The sequence below is a fragment of the Ambystoma mexicanum genome, chromosome 4p, assembly GCF_040938575.1.
Source record: "Ambystoma mexicanum isolate Mex_15411 chromosome 4p, UKY_AmexF1_1, whole genome shotgun sequence".
NCBI lineage: Eukaryota > Metazoa > Chordata > Amphibia > Caudata > Ambystomatidae > Ambystoma > Ambystoma mexicanum.
In genome coordinates this window covers 245,243,695-245,257,331 of record NC_090927.1, presented here as the reverse complement: position 1 = coordinate 245,257,331, position 13,637 = coordinate 245,243,695, and the positions used below count along the sequence as shown (strand labels likewise).

The 13,637-nt window shown below is 49.1% G+C and overlaps 1 protein-coding gene across 1 annotated transcript in view; it reads right to left on the bottom strand.

Annotated features, from left to right (window-relative positions):
* LOC138452816 (cysteine-rich venom protein VAR11-like) overlaps positions 1-8,329 on the bottom strand; it is a 196,651-nt gene extending 188,322 nt beyond the window's left edge. Inside the window, exon 1 of the mRNA XM_069605157.1 lies at positions 8,301-8,329. Coding sequence (XP_069461258.1) covers positions 8,301-8,329 — 29 coding nt within the window. The remainder of the gene's footprint in view (positions 1-8,300) is intronic.
* Positions 8,330-13,637: the final 5,308 nt, after the last annotated feature.

Below are 13,637 nucleotides of genomic sequence, written 5' to 3'. Positions count from 1 at the left end.
GCGGGGATCCCACCGCCAGCCGGAGACGCAAGGCCCGGCTCCCCTCCCGTGTTGTCATCTCGTCGGGGAGTGAGGAGTCCAGTGCCGCGTCCCAGGCCGCAGCTGCCGGGGGGAGGTCCAAGAGGCGGAGGTTGGAGATGGACTCCTCGGCAGCAGAAGGGGCAGCTGGGACCCCACAGGGCCCAAAAGGGGAAGATGGCACGGAGTCATCCAGGTTGGTGGGGGGTTTGGTGGAGGAGGAGGCCGTGCAAGCACCAGAGACGGGGTCTGGAGGTCGGGATCCCACTGGTGCTAGTGGTGCAGTGCAGGACCAGGGACAGGAGGCAGCACAGGCCACCGCGGAGGTGCCTGTGTGCAATCCTGTCCCCGATCCTGTCCCTGCATCATCTTGCACCAGCAGGGATGCCTACGTCCAGACCCGTTTTCAGGCAGGGGATGAGCTGACGTCAACTGGCCTTCCTCTGCCTGCGGACGTGGCTATCCAGGTCCGGGTTGAGCCTGTCCTGGCTGGTGTGGCGTTGCGTCAACGGGCCATGCGAGGTGACCTGCAGTCTTTTCATGGAGAGACTGCACGTCATCTCGAATGGCTCGTTGACCACGTCAGCCTGCTGGGACAGGTCACCCAGGCCGGATTCCTCCGTCTGATGGGGCTTGCTCCGACCCCCTCCTCAACTGGACCCCCTATGCGCCAGTCGTCCTCTGTGCCATCTTCCCACCCATCAGTCACCTAGGTGCCCTGTGGAGCTGCCTCTGACGGTGCGGCCAGGCTGGTGGAGGAGGCATCCCTGCCACAGTCGGGAGTCGGACGTCCAGCAGGGGTGGCCACATCAACAACTGCACCCCAGCCGGCGGAGGATGTGCAGGCAGCAGGAGGCAGTGCACGGGCAGAGGCACAGCAGCAGCAGCAAGGTAGTGGGAGCCATGAAGGCTCGGGGCCTTCAACATCGGAGGGGCAGGCATCGGCCGGAGGGCAGGTTGACCCAGGACGGGGTGTGTCTTCTGTGTGGCAGCGGTTGGGCCAGCAGATAGGTGCGGAGCGGCGGCGGGTGGAAGAGGCACGGCTCACAATGGTCAGGGCGGAGAACTCTATGCGGAGGGCCTGAGGCGGGCCGAGTGCCTCGAGGCAATCCGCAGGGGGTTGGAGGAGGACACGGCGTCGTCCCTGCGGACCCTCGGGGCCATGGAACAGGACCGCCTCCGGGACATCGAACAGGAGTTCGATGATGCCCTGGCCCTGAACACCATGGAGTGAGCCGCTGGACTTGCCCGTCGCCTTTGTATATAGTTCTTTAGTTTTAGGTTTCCTTTGTTTCTTATTATGATTTGGAGTCGACGGACACTGCTCCACTTTTTGTATATAGTTGCATTTTAGTTAGGGTTTTTTGTAGGTTTCCTTTGTTCAGTTGGGCTCATGGACCCTTGGATGTTTTGTACATAGTTCTCCATTGGATTGATTTTATTTTTGATGTGACTTTGGACAACATTTTTTTGGATTTGGATTTGTAGTTTTTATTTTTTTAGACGGACATGCAGCTTCTCTTTTTTTCTTTGCCATTGTAGTTTGTTTCATTTCATTTCCATTCTTTTTTTTTAATAAATTTTGTTTTCATACTTCACTGTGTGGTATCATCTCATTGGTTTCATGCATTTCATGTTGGGTGTTTTCCCATTCAATTGCAACCATTGTGTGTGACGGACATGGGTTCATTTGCTTAATGAACATTGGGGGTGTAACATGCAATTTCTATTTCCATGTGGGTGAATGGGTTACTTGGTACGGCTTTTTGGCTGTGGAGGCTGACCATAACGCACATGATTGGAGATTGTGAGGACCTGGTGGAGGCTGCCCATGGTGGCTGGGGGTGGGGGTGGTGGGAGACATGAGTGGGGGCCTGGTGGGGGCTGCCCCTGCACTGCTGGGGGTGGGGGTGATAGGGGACATGAGTGGGGGCCTGGTGGAGGGTGCCCCACAGTGCTGGGGGGTGGGTGTGCAGGGGTACATGAGTTGGACATGGGTGGGGGCCTGCTGGCAGGTGCCCCACAGTGCAGGGGGGTGGGGGTGGTGGGGTACATGAGTTGGACATGGGTGGGGGCCTGCTGGCAGGTGCCCCACAGTGCTGGGGGGTGGGGGTGCAGGGGTACATGAGTTGGACATGAGTGGGGGCCTGCTGGCAGGTGCCCCACAGTGCTGGGGGGTGGGGGTGGTGGGGAACATGAGTTGGACATGGGTGGGGGCCTGCTGGCAGGTACCCCACAGTTCTGGGGGGTGGGGGTGGTGGGGAACATGAGTTGGACATGGGTGGGGGCCTGCTGGCAGGTGCCCCACAGTGCTGGGGGGTGGGGGTGGTGGGGAACATGAGTTGGACATGGGTGGGGGCCTGCTGGCAGGTGCCCCACAGTGCTGGGGGTGGGGGTGGTGGGGAACATGAGTTGGACATGGGTGGGGGCCTGCTGGCAGGTGCCCCACAGTGCTGGGGGGTGGGGGTGCAGGGGTACATGAGTTGCACATGGGTGGGGGCCTGCTGGCAGGTGCCCCACAGTGCTGGGGGGTGGGGGTGGTGGGGAACATGAGTTGGACATGGGTGGGGGCCTGCTGGCAGGGGCCCCACAGTGCTGGGGGGTGGGGGTGGTGGGGAACATGAGTTGGACATGGGTGGGGGCCTGCTGGCAGGTGCCCCACAGTGCTGGGGGGTGGGGGTGGTGGGGAACATGAGTTGGACATGGGTGGGGGCCTGCTGGCAGGTGCCCCACAGTGCTGGGGGGTGGGGGTGGTGGGGAACATGAGTTGGACATGGGTGGGGGCCTGCTGGCAGGTGCCCCACAGTGCTGGGGGGTGGGGGTGCAGGGGTACATGAGTTGCAGATGGGTGGGGGCCTGCTGGCAAGTGCCCCACAGTGCTGGGGCGTGGGGGTGGTGGGAGACATGGGTGGGGGCCTGGTGGAGGCTGCCCCTGCACTGCTGGGGGTGGGGGTGATAGGGGACATGAGTGGGGGCCTGGTGGAGGGTGCCCCACAGTGCTGGGGGGTGGGGGTGCAGAGGTACATGAGTTGGACATGAGTGGGGGCCTGCTGGCAGGTGCCCCACAGTGCTGGGGGGTGGGGGTGGTGGGAGACATGGGTGGGGGCCTGTGGAGGGTGCCCCTGGTGGCTGGGGGTGCAGGGGGACATGCGTTGGTGGGCAGTAGTGCAAGTTGACATGTGGGTTGGCGGGGGGGCATGGCCATGGTGGATGGGGTGCCTGCAGGACAGGTGCAGGGTAGGCCCCTGTGGTGTGAGCCACCTGCAGGGGCCGTGGAGGGTGTAGAGGGAACACCTGGGAGGGCCCACACGTGCAATTCACGTGTGGTGCTCCCCGCGCACCCCTGTAATACACGTACCCTGATGGAATCCCGTGTCGAACTTCCCCCGCACCCCGAAATACACGTACCCTGATGGAATCGCGTGTGTAACTTCCCCTGCACCCCGAGATACACGTACCCTGATGGAATCGCGTGTGGAACTTCCCGCGCACCCCTGGAATACACGTACCCTGCTCGCACGGGCCCAATCGCATGTGGAAATTCCTGCGCACCCCTGTAATACACGTACCCTTCTGAAATCGCGTGTCGAACTTCCCCCGCACCCCGAAATACACGTACCCTGATGGAATCGCGTGTGGAACTTCCCGCGCACCCCTGGAATACACGTACCCTGCTCGCACGGGCCCAATCGTGTGTGGAAATTCCTGCGCACCCCTGAAATACACGTACCCTGCTGAAATCGCGTGTGGAACTTCCCCCGCACCCTGAAATACACGTACCCTGATGGAATCGCGTGTGTAACTTCCCCTGTACCCTGAAATACACGTACCTGCTGATATCGCGTGTGGAACTTCACGCGCATCCCGAAATACACGTACCCTGCTGAAATCGCGTGTGGAACTTCCCCCGCACCCCGAAATACACGTACCCTGATGGGATCGCGTGTGTAACTTCCCCTGCACCCTGAAATACACGTACCCTGATGGAATCGCGTGTGGAACTTCCCGCGCACCCCTGGAATACACGTACCCTGCTCGCACCCGCACAATCGCGTGTGGAAATTCCCGCGCACCCCTGAAATACACGTACCCTGCTGGAATCGCGTGTGGAACTTCCCCCGCACCCCAAAATACACGTACCCTGATGGAATCGCCTGTGTAACTTCCCCTGCACTCTGAAATACACGTACCCTGCTGATATCGCGTGAAAAAGTTCACGCGAACCCCTGAGATACACGTAGCCTGCTCCCCCAGGCCCGATCGCGTGGAAAAGTTCACGCAAACCCCTGAGATGCACGTAGCCCGCTCCCCCAGGCCCGATCGCGTGAGAATGTTCACACGAAACCCTGAAATACACGTAGCCCGCTCCCCCAGGCACTATTGCTGTATGTTGCCACTTTTGTAATGCGCACGGACGCTACCGCCTGCCTTCGTGTGGCGGACGTGTTTGGGCTTGTGCGTGTCTTTCACTGTGCGTGGCTTTGCCCTATTCGATTCCATGAATACGTGTGGTTCGGGTGCGTGTGGGCCTTCCGTCTGCTTCCCTGCAGTACACCCCCAGTTACGCCCTTGTTTTCGCGAGTTGTTCCCCATTCCGCGCGTTACGCCCCGTGTTCCGCCCTCTTTCTAGTGTATGCGCAGAGTTGTGCGCTTTCACTGTGCGCGTCGCGCACGTCTTTCGGGATGTTGCAGTGACGTGTGCGCCATGCACGGGTTTGGCGCACATCCCGAGGAAGACACGCGCAGGGACTTCCATGAATCGCACGCGTGCGCGTGCGCCTGTTTTTTTCCGCTTGCGCCTGCTTGCGCCTGCTTGCGCGTAGATTTTCGGCGCACGTTTGTTCCATGAATCGGCCCCATAATGTGTTCTCCACTGCAAAATGAGGCAGGCTGAAACTCATTTCAGACTGTGTGCAGCTTTTTATTCTTCTTGTTTTTCTGTGCTGCTTTGTCCACAGTATTTGCAGGAAGCAAGGATTCGAATAGCAGGAAATCAGTTTTGTTACAGTTGCTTACTGTAAAAGATTTCTATTGTCTGCAGAGGGTGGATAGGACATGATAGAATGTTATTGGTTAGGATCCTTTGGTAGGAGGTAACCAGAGTTTTCTTGTATAATCTCGGGGAAGAAGCTGGGAAGAGGACATCTTGACACAGCTCGGAGAAGGACTGGGTTGATAGCTGGGGATGCCTGATTCCTAAAGCAGATTCAATACTGCTACAGAGGCTGGGATTTCCAGTCAACAAGTCCCAGTTTGAGTGACAGCAAATGCTTGTCCTTGCTGGGTGAACCCCTCCAGAAGGCGACCAGCCAAAGAAGTTACATGCTGAACAAGCCTGGTAATTATCTCGCTGAAGTGTGGGGGCTGTGTGTATGTGTGCGAAAATATTCAGTCAGAGTAGGAGAGGAGATTCCTGTGTTTTAACCACATGTTTAATGTTGCAAATTGAATTCTTGTTCCTCGCCACTCTCATTTCATTTTGTTACAGATAATGTTGTTACTGTGAGTTTTCCATTTATTTCTGTAAAAAAAGAGTAAGCTTGTGTTGAAATGCAAGTTTTATAATACAAAAAGAATTATCTGAAAGCAAGCGGGAAGTGTGTTTCATTTTTATCTTGTCCTTTGTGCATCTATCATTATAACACTGGTAATATGGGAAGATCTTTGCACAGTGCAATTGTCATTTTTAAAAGTTGCTAAAAGATAAGACATGGCGGTAGCTGTGTGCATGAATCCATTCAGTGTATGAGTGTGTGTGTGTTTTCTGAATGGAACATAATAATAACAAAATGAAATAGCCTGCTGCCGAAGGTCTATGAGTCGGCAGAAAGAGAGGCCCTGGACATAGCTCACCAAACGTAAATAAGTTGGTGATAAACACCACATATAGCTTGCTGTCGTAGATAAGTCAGTGAGAACAGCCCATGGTGGCACTCCAATTGGAAATGTGGTGTTTCTGAAATGCAAGCCTGAGGTCTCTCTAGTGATCACACAAACAAACTAAGCAAAAATAAGAGGTTCTGGATATTGGGGCCATATATAAAACAAAGGAATTATGCTCACCAGAAATACCACCAATAACGCATACCAACATAATGTATACCACTAAATGTATCAGTGTGCTGAAATAATGTATGCATACTATAGTACTATATACCAAATCTAATCTGAATGCAAAGAGTGATTATTACTGAATTATTTTCATTTTGGCGGTAAGAAAATACTGCTAGGCCCCAAATCTATACAAAATACCCAACATAACCCAAATGTTATAGATGATATAGACACCTGTGTGATTTGTATAATGACATGATAAACTTCTGAGGGTCTTTTGATCAACCATTATTTAGTGCATGCATTATTTAGAATGTATTCATTAGCTTAGATAGTGACCACCCTGCTTCATGGCGAACTGACCTTCACCCATTCGGAGCACAGATATCTGACGTCCATCCTCCTACCAACCAAGCAACCAACCAGGAGGAAGAGATGATGCCCACACCTAACACACCACCCTGGCTGACCAATCCGGGTCCAACGTAGCATCATATGTTAGATATGACAATGTGCCTATATAATGTGATGGAACTTTAACTTTGTCAGAGCGCTCTCAGAGATCTAGATAAACTTTTCCTTGAACTCTCACAGCCTGCTCTCTTTTGCCTTATTCCCTGTCCGGGGAGTGTCTGTTTTATTTTCTTGCACGTGTGAGACAGGGAGGGCATAAACAATACTCAGAGATTTTCAGAAATACAATTTCAATCTGATCCTCTGCTGTGATGCATTGACATGCGAACCGTGCTGCGTCACAGTTCACATGTTCCTGAGCTGTGGTACAGGGGCAGGAAAGCACATTTTATTCCCAAACCTTAACTCAACATTAGTGACATGTACCCAATAAAGCAGAAGTACAATACACATATGTGTTTGTGTATCATTTCACACGTATCTAATTCTCTTAGGATATCTGCTGATTGGGGATTGGCCCTTTTCACACTGAGACCCTTCCTCATCACATTTCCCCATTCTCCTTGCCACACTCTTCCTTATTCCAGTAACAAATTAAGCTGCCTCATTTTACCAGTACCATCTTAGTAGTTCATTACATTCCCTCACTCTTCTTTATCTCCATATCTCATTCTCCCTTCTCCTGGTGAACCACTATCACTGCTTCACTCTTCTACATCCCAGACCACCATTGCCCCACCTCACTCATTATCCATTACCCAATTAGTCATACCTCATTCTTTCTCAACCCAGTGCCCCATTTGTACTCCATTACCCTGCCTCAATATTCTCTGCCCAGGTCCGACCTCTGCCTCACTCTTGCATGTCCCTCTACACTATTTCTGATGGTTCACTCTTCTATGCCCCAATATCCCTGTCTCAACTTTCCTCATCACATTACCACTCCTCACTCCTACTTGTCCTGTTCCACCATTAGCCCAGCCTCACCATTCCTTGTCCTAGTTTCCATTTCCCTTGCACATGTTTCCTCATCCCAGTCCTCATTAACCTGAGCTCACCCTTCCTGCTTTACTCTTCAACTTCCCATTGCCCCATTATCCCCACCTCAATTTTCTTTGATCCATCTATCTTTACTTCTAACTAATCTGTGCCCCAGTCCCCAATGCCCAAACTCACTCTTTCTTCTGCCAGTACCTGATTATACTGTCTCCCTCTTCCTCATCCCAGTACCCCAATATGGGACCACATTCTTCCTCATTCCAGTACCTGATAATGCTGCCTCACTATTCTTTACCTCAGTACCTAATTTAATTATCCCTGCTTCTCTCATCCCAATCGTTTAATACCCCGCCACACTGTTCTCTTTCCCAGCATTCCATTACCCCACTCACTTTTCCTCACCCAGTATCACGTTATCACACTTCATTCTTCCTCATCACAGTTTCACTTTAGTCCCGCCCTCTTCCTTGTCCCGGTCACAAGTTAGTACTCTATTCTACTCCCTCATTCTTTATCATAACAGTCGCCCATTAATCGTACCTCACTCTCCCTTTGCCAGGTACACCATTATGCATGCCTCACTAGTCCTTTCTCCTCGATCCCAAACAACCTTTACCCCACCTCACTCTTCCTTGTCCCCATACCTTATTACCCTGCATCATTTCTCCTTGTCACATTACCCATTAGTACTCTATTACCCTGCCTTACTCTTCTTTGTCCCAGTCCCACATTGCCTCCACCTCACTCTTCCTCATCCCTGTCCCCATTACCTATGTCTGACCCTTCCTCAACACAGTCCCCATAGCCCGTCTCACTTTTCCTCATCCCAGTCCTCATACCCCATTATCACATTTCCTTCTTCCAGTACCGTATAACCCCCCACCTCACCCGTCCTTGTTCCAATTCCCACTATTGCCCCTAGCTCACTTTTCTTTTTTCAGTCTTCATTCACCTGAACACTCTTCCTGTTCCCTGTCCCCCAACACCCTGCTTCACTGTTCCTTGCCCCAGTCCCCGAGTGGCCCTGCCTCACTCGGCCACTTCCTATTATTCAATTATTACTCCATTACACTGCCTCGCCCTGGTCTAAACTGTCTAAACTACAGCTGCCTCCCTCTACGGCATCCCGGTACCACATTATTCCTGCCTCACATTCTATCACCCCCTTTACCTCTGTACCCCCTACTATCTATTTCACCTCTTTGCTCTCCACCATCTCGTGCATTTGGGGATGTCATGTTGAACATATTTGACTTAAAGAGAAAACATTAACATAGACTGAGGCAGTCCTAGGAAAGTTGCCTTCACATAAGAGCATTGTTTAATTGAATGACACATACTAGGTGGTGCAGGGCTAAGAGTGAGCACATATACAATGGACATGGAGTGGAGAACATAATACTATTTCTAACATTGACAGTCCAATGCCAATGTTTACAAATGTTCATATTACAGAGAGAGCTCCTGAGGGCAGATGTGGGATTGGTATGTTAACAGTTAGATTGAATGGAGGGTGTCAGGATTTGGAGGCTCCCTCCATCATTAGCAAGTGGAGTCAGAGACACATTTCGAAGAGTACCACCGACGGCATGACTTTGATGGTCAGGCCAGGAGCATTAAAATAGAATTTTAAAATGTGTAATTTTGTTTCAAGGTCGGATTTATTTTCTGATCAAAACAACAAATAAAAAAATTAAAAAATTAAAAATAAAACAAATTAAAATAGAATGGGGCAAGTAGGAAAAAAAGGAAAGAAGTGGGAGGAGGCACAGGAAGGAAAGTGGAGTGATTGTGAAGAGATGAGGAGTTAAGGGTTCGTGAGGTAATGTACAGTAAGATGCAATCAGCAAAGTAGTTTGGGAAAGACCATAGATGACTTTATAGACAAGTGACAGGGATTTCAAGAGAGAGCAATTATGCATACAGAGCCATCTAGTGAGGTGACCGTATGTCGAGGCAGTGGAGGATCCAGGAAGGTTGAAAAGGTTGCATTTTGCAAAGTTGAGAATTTTGTTGAGGGGAGCATATGAGTTCCAAGAAAAAGGATTGTGCAGTAGCGCCTTCCTTTGAGCTCAAGAGTACACATATATGCTTTAGTTTAATGATGTGCAAGGTGTGGGTGGATTTGTCTATGGATTACCGGTTGAGTCTGGCTAATGTAGCCATGGCCATGATGAACTAGAAGGGTTTAAGATCACTGCAAAAAGAACTTCAAAGTTCTGCACCATGTGTGAGGGAGTGAGGAAGTCAGGAGGAAAGAGATAGGGGAGAGTAGAGTTTGAGGCAGGGAGAATGATGATCGCCCTCTTTGAGGAGTTGATCATGTCTCAGCATAGAACCCTCCAGAAGTGGAAAGCAGTGAGGTAGTTGGTTATGTGATCAAAGATTGAAGCCATGAAGGAGTGAACAGAGAAGATCTGAGTACAATCAGAAAATAGATGATATTTAAAGCCAGAGGAGAACATTCTTTTGGCATGGACGGAACTTATAGTATTACGAGACGTGTAGTTAGGACTGATCCTCAAGGAATGGTAATTGGGAGGGGTGTCATGCAGGAAGTCCTGGAGTCCCATGTGATGGAGAAGGAGCGGTCGGGAAGATAGTCGGATCCCCAGTCAAGTACAGTGCAGCCAAGGCGGGAACCATTTTGAAGGAGGGCGGGATGACCTTCAAAATGTTTCCACTGTGTCAAATGCAGCAACAATGTTAGAAGGATGCGAATGGAGCAAGGATGAGTGTAGTAGGAAGTGGCATGAGAATTGGTGATGTGGATGAGTGCAGTCTCAGTAGAGTATTTAGAAATTAATCCAGATTCGAGAGAGTCAGCAAGCGTATGCACCTCGAGACTATGCAGTTGTAAATGTCAGATTCCGTTAAAGATTTTAGAATTCTAGGGAAGGTGAGAAACTAATAACAGTTGAGAGTCAGAGAGGTTGAATAATATGAAGGGGTGACCAGAAGTTACAGGTCTAAGTTCCTTAACAATTTATGATGAAAAAGGTTGCATTGGAGTGCATGATGGAAAGACAGAGTGAAGGATGGGTAGCAGGTACATAGGGTGAAGGGCAGATGTGGTATAGAGAAGATATGGGGACGGGTGGTAAGATGAGGGTATGAGGGAAGGGATGAGAGGGATAGAAGGTTGAACAATGCATCCAATATTTAGGTGATTTTAGCAGAGAAGTAGCAGGCAAGGCAGAGAGTGAGAGGAGGACACATCATTTCTCTTCTGGAGAAATATGGACTGGGGGGGTTCTTTGATATTTATTGATGTGAGAAGAGAGGTAAAAAAAGTGTAATAGGAGGATTTGGCTATGCTGAAAGCTGTAGTCAGAGTCTGTAGAGTGTTCTTATATGTAACAAGGAGAGTGGGGGATCAATCTTTGCACTAGCAGCTTAAGAAGAAACATATCATCACCCTCATCAGATGAATGGCTGCGTAGATCCATGGTTTAGGACAAGGGTGGAGGAGGTAAGGGAGCATGCAAGGCAGTGGAGATTAAAAGTCTGTGAGATTGCAGGGCTGCTTTCAATAAAGGTGAGGCCAAGGGTGTGAGTATGCATAGGAGAAGGAGTTCAGAATGAAATGTTGACTTGATTGATCATTGTTCGTATAGCTATATTTTGGCTTTTGCATTAAAACCATACAGCAATTAAAACAGTTACATAATTAGAAAAGCGTATTCAAAATCAATTTTGATTCCGTACCATTTGAGGTTAAAAATAGATGTTATTAAATAAAATATTATATACATGCCTACATTGTCGATCTTACATTCACTGATTACAATTTCCTTTAACATGTCATTATTCCTACTAGGCTATGCTAAGGATGTTATGTGTATATTAGTGTTTATGTTAAATCATAGTCAAATTATTTCTGTAATTTCTTCCTAAGAATAAGTGCTTTCTTCAGCAAAGTAGTAATATACTAAAACACATATAAAGTAAAATTAGTCTTAAATACAAAGCAATCATCATGTCTACACCTAATTCTAAAGATGCTCAAAATTGGTTTAAGCCACCTGTGTCATAAATTATCAGGCAGGTGAAGAAAAGATTAATTTAAGCTTTGTGTGTTTTACCTACAGGGCATTTTGTCATGTTTCATAGGACCCAATGGTTTGTAACCTTGTGCCAAGACAGAACTTTGCACACAAAGTTTTTTGATTTTCTCTTGAGGAAAATCAATGTAATTCTCAATGCCTATATAGAATTTTTCAATGGTAAGTAGTGGATAAGTAGTGTGATGAATCCTATGGAGACATCACTGATCCCCATCCAGGGATATCCTCACATGTGGCCAGGGCACGGCAGTTGCTACCTGATCCTCACTCTAGGTGTGCTATAATGAGGGAGGATCACATGGGAGGAGGTGGCTGTCAGGGAGATGTGGTGACCCCATCAGGAGAGACGCAGCATTCTTCCCTTCCAAATGAAGAAGACCATATAATGTATACATTCCTGATGGCCTGTTTTCACTATACAAATCCGTCCAGCTGCAAAACCCTAAAACCCCTGCCTGCCAGACAATCTAGACAGAATACCAAGTCCACCTCATGTGTACATAACACACACATAACACCTCCTGTCTCTGATGTTTTTGGGCTAATCATATGTCCTCAACAAAATAACCTTAGAAGTCCTATAAATCCCATGGACTCCAACTCCCATAAAGCCTTAAGTACTAAGATGAGGAAGAGGAAGACAGAGTTAATATGGATAAAAAGAAACAATAAGTTGAACATGCAGGCTAGTTGTTGTAATGGGTTCCATCTGTGTGGGACATTTGAAAATGGTGTCTGCATTTTCATGAGAGAGAGAGAAGCCGAACGGATTAAGAAGGAAGTAGAACCACGGGAGGAGGCAGAAGCATGGGAAGAGACAGTGCTGGTGAGAGCAGGTGTTCTCAGACTGCTTCTTGCAAGCAGTACTTACTGGAGTGGTGTGAGGCCACAAAACTCACTGCATACACTGGGCCTCATTACGAGTTGTAGCCAGACTGGCATACTCCGAGTTGTGCTCGCAGGTGCCTTTCATTCCTCCAGGTCTAACCCTGCGGAATGAAAGGCACCCGCGAGTACAGCAGAAAATATAGCACCGGCGCTGTAATGATTGGTGGGTCTGGCAAAGCCGTAATGACCCGGTAATTGCCCATTCACGGGTGGCAGAATTTTCACGAGTTTGGCGGCAGCTGTGCCTGTGTTACAGGCATGGCTACTGCCAAACTCATAATGAGCCCCACTGTAAGAGGACCACTGGGGAGCCGGCATCAACAGCCAAGCTACCGTCAGCATGGTTGAGTCCAGAAGAAGCAGGCTTACTGGCGGAAACATCCAGAGCCAGCAAAAGAGCTCAGAAATTGTCTGCCTAGTGGAGAACGCCATCCGGAGGTGAAAGCTTTACTGCAGCAACGTGCCAGGGGTCAGAGGCATTGCTAGATAACGGTGAGTCTGCCCAAAGATGTTGGGGACCCCAGGGCATACCAACAGACATGTGAGCCATTAAGAACTTATTTTGAATACCGACCAAGTAGAAAACAAAGACAGCAATTACCCAAATCCTCAGGTATGAGATGTCAATATGGGGAAGGTTGGAGCAAGTATTACCAAAATCAGATGAATACTACTGAGGAAGTTAAAACGACAATATTGAACAAGCCCCCATAAATGAGAAGTCAATGTGGGGAATGTTGTAACAAGTAGTACCTCAAACTAAGAAAATATATAGAGTTAAGGAAGACAACTCTGCTATAATGAACAGCAGGAGAGTATAACAGGGATTTTCAGACCCCAGAAATGGATTTATGGCAGGGGAGTACACCAGGTAATCCATTTAAAATACACAAAGGGCGCAGACGTTGTGGGTAGATACCTGACCGGAGAGTATACAAGGGGATCTGATAGACCAACTAAAGGCTTCCAGGCAGAGGAGTATACCAGGAGGGGCTCCATAAAAAGTTATTGTTTTAAAAGAGACACTTTCACCATTCTTAAAGAACTATTGTTTGAAAAGACAATGTTGCTATCCTTAGGAAGAGGCTGCTTGAAAGCAACGTTTTTGCCATCTTTGAAAAGTGGTTGTCTGAAAGACACTTTTGCCATCTTTAAGGAGTAATTATTTGAAAGAGACACGGTTGCCATCCTACCTGA